This window comes from Triticum dicoccoides, chromosome 2B (assembly GCF_002162155.2).
Source record: "Triticum dicoccoides isolate Atlit2015 ecotype Zavitan chromosome 2B, WEW_v2.0, whole genome shotgun sequence".
Classification (NCBI taxonomy): Eukaryota; Viridiplantae; Streptophyta; class Magnoliopsida; order Poales; family Poaceae; genus Triticum; species Triticum dicoccoides.
In genome coordinates, this window is record NC_041383.1 from 263,772,683 (window position 1) to 263,782,873 (window position 10,191).

Here is a 10,191-nt window from a genome sequence, read left to right on the forward strand (position 1 = left end):
TTGTCAAATCAGCTTAGAGTGGAAAATATACATCCCGAGGGGAAACTGCGAGTGGGAATATATGCGACCGGCATAAAACATGTACTCCCTCCGTTCCAAATTACTCGTCGCAGAAATGGATATATCTAGAACTAAAATACATCTAGATACATCCATACCTGCGACAAGTAATTCGGAACAGAGGGAGTACTCCCGAAATCATCTAGATACAGTGAAGAAAATCATCTCATCTTGAAAGGAGAAGACCACATATAATAAACAACACGACTGCAAAAATTCTCTCAACTTTGAAGACTTGCAGTGGACGGTAGATACATCTAGATACAGTGCTCCAGATATCCTCTGTTATACCAGTGGCAGCACAATACATGCAACTGAACATGATAAGTACAAAATCAAAAGAAAACAATGTCGGCACCAAATATCAGTTTCAAAGTGGTGACTGAGATTTATAATCTACAAGGGACTTTTGAATAATTCTGAACAAGCTACATATCCTCGATGTCTTGCTCAGATGACATGGGGCGACCTTCATACCCCAATTTTGCTCCTAAGCTTCCCGTGATAATGCTGAATTTCAGTCTTATCTCCCTCATCATGCTTTGAAGTTGCTCATCCTCTGGATCAGACAAAGGATAGTTGCTCACAAGTGCAGCTAGTTGCTCCATGTATTTCCTCACCCGAGCTGAGAATGCATCTTGATCAAGGCGAATTACTGACATCCACACATCCAAGCAGCCCTGATAGAATCCCAGTTCTTCGCCTGCCTGGAAACCATTCTTTAAGCCAACCTGCCTCCCCTCTTCCTTTCCAGATACCAGGCCATCATCATACCCATTTGTATAACCCTCTTGATAATGTGTCTCATCTAAGGCTAATGTTGGTTCAAGAAAATCCATGGTATGAATCAAAGTCTAATATCGTCAAACAATATTCAGTTTGCAGAAAGATGTAATTCCAAGAAATCTGCTACATCAACAAAATAAAGGTTGCAGCAGTAAGTAGCTATATGAGTACATGTTCAAGGCAAAGAGAAGAAACTCATGATTGCAAGGAACATTATAGATCAAGGGAAATCAAACTTTTGCTAAAATATAACCTAAATGTTGTTGCAGATTGAATGATTGATTAAAAGCTCAAAAATCAAAGAACTTTGAAACATTACACATGAAAAGTGAAAGTAGTCCTAAATTCCATCCCCATTCTTCCTTTGCCCTGACAGGGATAAGCACGTTTTTTTTTTGTGTGTGTGAACAATTTTAGTTATTTTTTAACAAATGAGTAGGGAATTTATCCTTGCTCTGTCTAATACGATTTCAACACAAAGAGATACATTTTATTTTGTTCTAATAACTAAGGCTCTATATTCTGCAGGTTATACGGTACTAATGGCTATGGGCCACAAATAAAAACAGCAAGGACTACATTCTACAGCCACTTCATATCATAATTCGTTCATCAGAGATCCCTCTTATTAGATTAACCTATCGATTTATATGGCCTCAAAACAAAATAAGTTGTCTAAAAGTTCCTATTTCATCAGCATCATGATTATCATCATGATTATCAGGACGCAACATTCCTATCTCAGAGTCATAGTCAGTTAGTCACAATCATGTATCCCGTGTTTGACAAAAGAGGGGATACACATAATCAAAATCTGGTTACTCTATCCATCAAAATAGTAACACGCCAAAACCTAGGTCCCCAATCTTATCATCAGAAGGAAGGATTTCCTCCAAATTGATTTCTAAACCGTGTTACAGTTCAATGAACACCCGAATCCCTACAATCCAAACTTAAACAAAACTTCTATGATTAATTTCATCGGTACAGCAGTGCGTACACCAAATCCAAAAGGGGGAGGAAGTAGGGGAGCGACTGCCGACGGGCCGCAGCCAGCAGACTGACGGCGAAGATCAGAGAAGTATCGTAGTACAAATCAGAGGAGGGAGTTCACCGCACCTTCGTCTTGCGATAGCCAGCCGCTCCGCCTCCGCAGCCGCACAAGGGTTTGGGTTTCAGAAGAAATCAGGTGTCTTTCGTTCTTAAAATATCCTGCAGGGACCTGTTTGTATTAAGGTTATTTGTCAGGGGTAAACTGTAAACAACCTGCGCGCCGCTCGGGCCCTCCTCCTTCGTCTTCCTCTTGACCACTTGACCGCTCTTTCTCCCGTGGCCATGTTAAGCTAGGGTTTAGTCTTGAAGGAGATACAGGGTTTAGGATCCGGGAGCAGCCCAGCTCTCCTCCCAGACCTCTCTCATGTCGTCTTCCTCCCGAGTAAGTCACCCCATCCTCCCCCTCTCCGGCTCCCTCTCTGTCAGCGCTCGCGCGCGAATTCATGTCGGATCGTCATTGTGGTGAAGCCGTTTATCGGAAACGCATCGAACTGCCTTCTAATCAGATTTTTCCTGTGCATTTGGGGTCGGATGGGTTCCGGTTGCACATTTGGCGTGGTTGGTGTGTGCATTCTGTTCATGTGGCATGTTGGTTCTGTGTGTAGGTAAGGGTTGGGACTCTGGTTCCCTTTGCTGAAGGCAAATCTGGTTCGCCGAATGCGTCGCCGCCAATGCCAAGCATTCCCATCCTTGAGGGCTCCAATGTCGTCGGGAGGAGTAATTTGGTGGCTGTTGACAAGAGGGTCAGCCGCAAGCATTTGAGCTTGCGCACCTTGCCTGATGGCTCCGTCGAAGTCGTCGTGGTGAGGACGTCAGAAGGATAGTGGATGATTCCATGGTTGCTTTTGATTGGAAAAATAAGCTGTTGTAGTCTGATGTCGATGCGTTTGCAGGAGGGGCCAAATCCCATTGTTGTCCGATCAGAGGGTCAGAGAAGAAAAGTTTGTGCTCAGCAGAAAGCCAAGGTTATGCACGATGATGTCCTGGAGCTGATTCCCGGTGAATATTTTATGAAGTATGTCAATACGAGCGATGAGCGTAAAAGTTCCACATCAGTCGAATCACATGACTTAAAAAAAGGGAAGAGGCATAGCGAGGAAGATAGTGTAGCTGCAAAGAGAAATCGACAAGTTATGGAAGATGAGGCTTTGGCAAGAACTTTGCAGGTTAGTTGACTCTATTTGTTGTCATGGCTCTCGTGAAACTTAGGTCTGGATGATATTTATGAAATTTCGTTTTGAGTGATTTCTTGTTGTTCTAAAACAATTATCGTGTCTGACAGTGCAAACTAGAAAGATGGAACTTTTCAATGCCTACATAATCTTACAGCGCAAACTAAAGCAAATTAAGCTAGGACTAGGTTTACATGCAGATGAGTTCTTACCTTATATAGCTGCAGACTACCTGACAACCAGAGGTAGTGATTCTTAATCTGTTGTTTGTGTTTGCTCATGAGCCTCTATTTTTCACTCTTTCTTTTCTTGTGATTTGGAATTTTGGATCATCATGTTGAGTTTCAGAAAAATAATTTACATAATGTGTGGTAATCTTCATATTAATAAAGATACACCAATACCAGCTGCAGAAATCACTCATGCCATTCAGCTGCTTTACTCATGTAAAGGAAAATAAAATGATGCCCTAATCCATAGTGTGAAATAAATATTAGTATTTCTTTACTCAGCATCAAAACCATAATTCATTCAAGACTCGAGTGTTATGTTGTGGAGATTCAGGATGTCTCTGACACAACATGTATAGGTGGATGTTGTATCCATGTATTATTTTGCCTTCTTTTTCACTGAATATGCTTCTGTGCTCTGCTGCTATTGTAGTATTGTTACTGTTCTTTTGATTTGCAAGTTCCTGAGAAATCTCTTGATAGGAGGATAGACAATAGTTTAGCTATCCACATGTACATAAAAATACCACATATTATTTTGCATGTCCTTGAAGGGGAGCCTTGGCGCAGTGGTAAAGCTGCTGCCTTGTGACCATCAGGTCACGGGTTCAAGTTCTGGAAACAGCCTCTTGTAGAAATGTAGGGAAAGGCTGCGTACAATAGACCCAAAGTGGTCGGACCCTTCCCCAGACCCTGCGCAAGCGGGAGCTACATGCACTGGGGCTGCCCTTTTTTATTATTTTGCATGTCCTTAAAATGTCGATGAATTGCAATTGCATATACAGGGTAATGATGGATTATTCCACTGTGGTATAAAAACTCTTCTTTGTGCACTTCATGAACATAATTTCCATGTTCCTGTACTTACCCTATAAACAGAAGGGAAAGTGAAAACATATGAAATAAGTCAAGTTTTTGTTAGCTTAAAGGTGTTTTTTGGTATGTACCATAGAGTGATGAATATTTCTTAGTTGAACACTAAATATAATTCCTACTATTAGGTTCACCCTTGCTTTTTGTTTGGAAAATCTGCAAATACATGTGGTGCAAAAGAGTGCCAAGTGGAGTTTGATTTTCATGCAAACTTTCATGTTGACCACATCGTTGAACTCTAATCAGGAAAGCTTTGCAGAAGAGAGTACATCTGTTACTGAAGTATTAAGTTCACTTGATAGTGTTGGTTCTTCCGAGAGAAACAAAGAGAGAACGGATTCTGTCGGTCCTTTGAAAGATGTACTTCCGTTGACTTTTCGACTCATGCGTGTCCAAGGTCTTCCATCATGGACTAACACTTCAACAGTTACCATTCAGGATGTCATACAGGTATTGCTCATTCCATATGATCACTTTAGTTGAAGTTGTATGAGTGATCAATTATTTTTTTTAGCATGCCGTATCACAATATTGTTTAACATATGAGCTTTTTAATGAAAATTATGAAAATGTTGCATAAGAATTAATTCCTTGACCTATTATAAGCATGTGTGGACGTTCTGGTTATTATTCAGTGAACCTTTCTTCCATGTCATTGTACAAAAAAAAAAGAACTCGAATGAATATTGTTTATTGTTTTCACACTCTATTTCTGCATTGTCGGATTTGATCGAGAAGTATGCTAGTAGTTCTTACATGATCAGTGAATTGTCAGGGTGAAGTGCTTCTTGCTGTACTCTCAAATTATATGGTGGACATGGATTGGTTGCTTACTGGTAAGTAATTTATCATGAAAGTAAAGTTGTTGATGTTTATGTTATGGTAGCTAATTTTTATCAAGCCTGAAGTTTTTTATTAGAAGACTGCCGCCACTTGGTACATTCGGAACACTAAACGGTGAATCAAATTATACCCTGTGGTATCTTATATTGTTTGGCTCTACTGTTATGTGCATAATTACATTATTGCAACTCATTGGATTTTTTGGATATCATATTTCTATTTCAGCACTTAAGTTTAATGTATTTATTCTTCATTATCTGCATTATTTTGTAATAATGTAATCAGATATTACATGTTGCAGCATGTCCAAGTCTAAGGAAAGTTCCACATGTCCTAGTTCTTCATGGAGAGGATGGTGCTTCATTGGAGCACTTGAAGGTGGCAAAATTGCTTAAACAATCCGTTATCTTGTTTATTTAGTTTTCTCATTGCATATTCATTCTTTTGTGACAGAAAACGAAGCCTGCAAATTGGATCCTTCACAAGCCCCCGCTCCCAATATCATTTGGAACACATCATTCGAAGGCCATGCTGCTTGTATATCCTCAAGGAATTCGCGTTGTTGTTCACACTGCAAATTTGATACATGTTGACTGGAATAACAAAAGTCAGGGACTATGGACACAAGATTTTCCCTGGAAGGAAGCAAATGATATGAGTACAAATATTGGTTTTGAGAATGACCTGGTTGATTATCTCAGGGCACTTAAGGTAGCAGGGTATTCTCTCTTTGCTTCTAGAATATATAATCATCTGTTAGTACAATTCACCCACGGTGTTTAATAAAATTATTTTTATTCTCCTGTGTATTTAAGTTTTAAATTTATTATCAACATTTTGAAGAAATAAACATCAGTCACTTGAACCTACCTGCAGAAGAATGGACTAAATAACTATGTGCAGCTTCCAAAATGTTATACATTCACAAAGGACACTAGAAACTTGTGTTTTTATCCATTGGTGCACTACTACTACAGAGCAAATGTAAAATTATTAGTTTAGCAATTATAGTGTAACTAATATACTGTTGGATGGCGAAATAAGCACTTCAACTTTTAGTCAGATATAAAGGTCTAGGAATTGATGATAAGATAATAGATGGTTCTTATCATATCTCTTACCAGATCAGTGAACCATGTATGACATATGTCATGTCTAAGATTCAATGCAAAATATCCTAAATAAATTAAAAGGATTTTCTACAGATCATGAAACATGATCTGGTTTTCCGTGGAGTTTTCTTCTGTAAAAAGTTCTATACTGTTATCTGATCAATTCTGGGAACTACCTGGCTTTCAGAAGCCTTATCCGATAGTTCATCTTGAAACTGTCTAGCTTTTAGCCTGTCAGGAAACCCTTCCCTTATAGTTCATTTTGTCTGCTACTTTTTTATTACTTTGTTTCCTTGAAGCTAAAATTTGACCAATTCTATCTTGTCTGTGACCGTTGTGAACTAAAATGTCCTCTTGATTAAAATGCAGTGGCCTGAGTTCAGGGTAAATCTCCCAGTTGCTGGTGATGTCAACATCAATGCAGCATTCTTTCGGAAATTTGATTATAGTAGCTCAACGGTTGGTATATTTCTGTAATCTCACGTTTTCTTTAAGCTTTATGAGACATGCTGAATCATAGATATGTTTTTTTATTTTAAAGTAGTGGTCTGACATAAAATGAAAAGGGAAAGAAAAACAGACCATCAGGCTTATCAAATGAAGTTACTGTCTGGCTAGATGTAAGTTATTGACTCGGTGTGGCATGATTGTACTAACTCTAGCTTCGCTTGATAAAGCATGACAATTTCTGAAACATGTAGCCATTAGATTATGTTAATCTGTGTGCAGAGTGAACCATAAACTGCTTAATCTGAAAGTTTTCTGTTGTCCCAAATGAGTCACGGATTCTGTCATTTTGACCAGCTTTATCGTGTTCATGCAGAATGACTGCATTGTTCTATTTGTTGTCCATTTTGAGATCATGTGATTGGGGGCACCTTGTACCATTCTGGCAGTTCTTGAAATGAGTCTTAGCATGCATTTTGCTAGAGTGACTGCATTGCGTGTTTGAGAGGGCAAGCGGGGCGCAGTGGTGAAGTCCTCCCCACTTGTTCCAAGAGGTCCTGGGTTCGAACCAGCCTATCTGCATTGCACTTTGCAGGGGTAAGACTAGGTTCCTATAATCCCTCCCCAGACCCCACCTTGTGTGGGAGCTTCTATGCACTGAGTCTGTCGTTGACTGCATTGCGTGTTAAAGGTGTGATATGTTGTTTTTCTTCCTCCCTTGCATGTTTTATTTTTAACTGAAATTGTAGGGAGGCCCCGACAGTAATCCTTGCATGTTCAAGCACCCATTTCCTTACACAAAAGGCTTGCCGCTATTTAACCATGATTATGTGGCTACTTGTGTATGGTTTGTATTTTGTACTTAAATGTACAAACCTGACTGGACACTTTAATTACACCCAGGCCCCAGTGTTTTACTGTAAATTAGTCTCAGCTAACTTTGCATCGTTTGCAGGTCAGGTTGATCGGATCTGTTCCTGGTTATCATGTCGGACCCAATATGAAAAAGTGGGGCCATATGAAGCTTAGGAGTGTTCTTGAAGAATGCGTATTTGAAAAGCAGTTTTGCAAGTCACCACTTATTTATCAGGTACCTTCCATTTTCATCCATCTATCCATTTGTTAGCACATGCAATTTTGCAAGCTGTGGTAAATAAACTTAATAACATCTTATCTTAAGAACTTAAATTGATATGCTGATAAACTTGATGCCTAGCAAGCAGCTTTTTCATGTAATTACTTTAGAAAAGCCAGTTCCTGACCCGCAAATTTGATTGTTTGCTTATATCATCGATATAAGCTGTCATTTATGTTGCACTGGTGGACAAAGAAGTACTCCCTCCGTTCCTAAATATTTGTCTTTCTAGAAATTTCAACAAGTGACTACATACGGAGCAAAATGAGTGAATCTACACTTTAAAATGTGTCTATATACATCCGTATGTGGTAGTTCATTTGAAATCCTAAAAAGACAAATATTTAGGAACGGAGGGAGTACAACAGTATACTAAATTTTTATGTTGTGCTGTATTACAGAAGAGTGCAGGATACATCTCTAGTTAATGGCTTACACTCAAATATGGCATTCAGATTTCTTTTCATTTGACTGGGAAGTTGATAATGCAATGTGTCATTGTTTATTTCTTATTATGTCTGAACTTCTTGAAGGATACTTAGCATTAATTTCTTCTTGCATACAGTTTTCGTCCTTGGGGTCACTTGATGAGAAATGGATGAGTGAATTCGCATGCTCGTTATCAGCTGGTAAAGCAGATGATGGATCACAGTTGGGTATCGGGAAACCACTGATTGTCTGGCCAACAGTGGAGGATGTTAGGTGCTCAATAGAGGTATAGATTTGAGCTCTGTAAAAGCTTTACAGTTATACTTGCTGTGTCATCACAAAATTCATGATTCGTTTGTTAATGGCCCCCCGTTGCTTGTGCTTCCTTAACCTGTCTGAGACTTCAGAGCTTGGTAATAGGTTGTGATATACTAATAATTCATGAGATCAGTGCTGGCCCCAAAAGCATGCAAGCCTGTAAATAAATGTGTGTTGACTTTTTAGATCAATGTTGGCAAGATCCATGATAAGAATTGGACTAGTGCTTTTTACTTGAATTCACCATCTTACGTTTTTTCTGTTTAATATTTCATTTTAGGGTTATGCAGCTGGCAGTTGCATTCCAAGTCCTCAAAAGAATGTTGAGAAAGATTTCTTGAGAAAATATTGGTCCAGGTGGAAAGCAGACCACGTAGGCCGTTGGTATGCTCTCCCTTTTCCTGCAGCTACCTGAAAAGCTATCACGTTGGTCAAATGAAATTTCACAGTGCTTTCTAATCTAGTACTCCCTCCGTCCCAAAAAGCTTGTCCCAAGTTTGTTCCTCAAATGGATGTATCTAGCACTAACTTGGTGTTAGATACATCCATTTGAGAGACAAACTTTTTCGGACGGAGGGAGTAGGATATTACGTACCAGTGATTGACCCATTCTACCTGCTGTCATCCACTGTACATTTCTCTAGTTTTTAGGACATCAGTACAGCACGTTGGGTAATGTAGCTAATCTTTTGTGTGTGGTTATTTATGCCATGTGTCACAAGAGGATTTACTTGGCTGTTTGGTTTTGCCTCATGGTATCCATGATTAGAAGGCTAGCAACTCGTCAGCACTTTATGTTTTTTGGCCTTCATTTATGTGATGTAGCATTAAAATCATAGCAACTCGTTAGCAATTGTAACACTGATACACTCAGGTTTTTTGACCTTCATTTATGTGCTGTAGCATTAAAATCTGTTGCCAAAATATAGCATTTGAAAGAAAGCTCTCTATTCTATATTTCCTAGTTATTGTGCAGTATAACTAAAAGAGCTAGGATAGAGACGTGTCTCTTTTAATCCTGCCATATTCTGTCATGACAGTGCTAAAGCAAGCAGATTGGTCTGCATGGCTGTGGAGGTTTACTAGTTTAATCTCATCTTGAGTCGTTGGTAACATAAGATTTTAAAAATCCTATACCATGTAGATTTTACCTTGGTTGGAATGAATAACCCTGTTATGACCAACAGCAACAACAAAACAACAACAAAGCCTTTATAGTCCCAAACGACCCTGTTATGACCTAAATAACAAAAACTATTTGTATTAGTATGTAATGTAACCTTGGCACAGACGTACAGCTGTTGCCTTGTGACCATGAGGTCACGGGTTCGAGTCCTGGAAACAGCCTCTTGCAGAAATGCAGGGAAAGGCTGCGTACAAAAGACCCAAAGTGGCCGGACCCTTCCCCGGACCCTGCGCAAGCGGGAGCTATGTGCACCGGGCTGCCCTTTTTATGTAATGTAATTATCATGACTGTATAATGTATATTGATATATCCTGCAAAAGATTGACATCCTCGTACCCTTTAGATACTTCAGTGTTTCTTCCTTGGAACATGTTCTTCTATTACTGACCCAAACTAATATTCTGATCTTGATTTTTTTTATCAGCCGTGCTATGCCGCACATAAAAACTTTTACTCGCTACAATGGTCAAAATATTGCGTAAGTACTTATAGCAAGTTATTCCTGTTGATGACTCAATATCTGTAATTTATCACTTCATGAACCCCT

At 39.2% G+C, this 10,191-nt stretch overlaps 2 protein-coding genes across 2 annotated transcripts in view; one reads left to right on the forward strand and one right to left on the reverse strand.

Annotated features, from left to right (window-relative positions):
- Positions 1-226: 226 nt before the first annotated feature.
- On the reverse strand, positions 227-2,059 carry LOC119363443 (protein LTO1 homolog). The gene is made up of 2 exons (XM_037628795.1): positions 1,966-2,059; positions 227-966 (listed from the first exon to the last, which is right to left on the reverse strand). The coding sequence occupies exon 2, from the start codon at positions 897-899 to the stop codon at positions 489-491; it is 411 nt and encodes a 136-aa protein (XP_037484692.1). The 5' UTR covers positions 900-966; positions 1,966-2,059; the 3' UTR covers positions 227-488.
- A 76-nt stretch (positions 2,060-2,135) lies between these two features.
- Positions 2,136-10,191, forward strand: part of LOC119363441 (tyrosyl-DNA phosphodiesterase 1-like) — a 9,801-nt gene continuing 1,745 nt past the window's right edge. The window contains exons 1-12 of the mRNA XM_037628794.1: positions 2,136-2,281; positions 2,505-2,702; positions 2,793-3,065; positions 4,421-4,624; positions 4,950-5,010; positions 5,319-5,395; positions 5,471-5,728; positions 6,499-6,588; positions 7,532-7,666; positions 8,277-8,426; positions 8,739-8,842; positions 10,069-10,122. Of these exons, the coding sequence (XP_037484691.1) occupies positions 2,264-2,281; positions 2,505-2,702; positions 2,793-3,065; positions 4,421-4,624; positions 4,950-5,010; positions 5,319-5,395; positions 5,471-5,728; positions 6,499-6,588; positions 7,532-7,666; positions 8,277-8,426; positions 8,739-8,842; positions 10,069-10,122 (1,622 nt within the window). The 5' untranslated portion in view covers positions 2,136-2,263. The remainder of the gene's footprint in view (positions 2,282-2,504; positions 2,703-2,792; positions 3,066-4,420; positions 4,625-4,949; positions 5,011-5,318; positions 5,396-5,470; positions 5,729-6,498; positions 6,589-7,531; positions 7,667-8,276; positions 8,427-8,738; positions 8,843-10,068; positions 10,123-10,191) is intronic.

What these genes read in the sequence shown, in the direction of transcription:
- LOC119363443 (XM_037628795.1), bottom strand. Translation starts at nt 899, where the DNA reads ATGGATTTTCTTGAACCAACATTAGCCTTAGATGAGACACATTATCAA.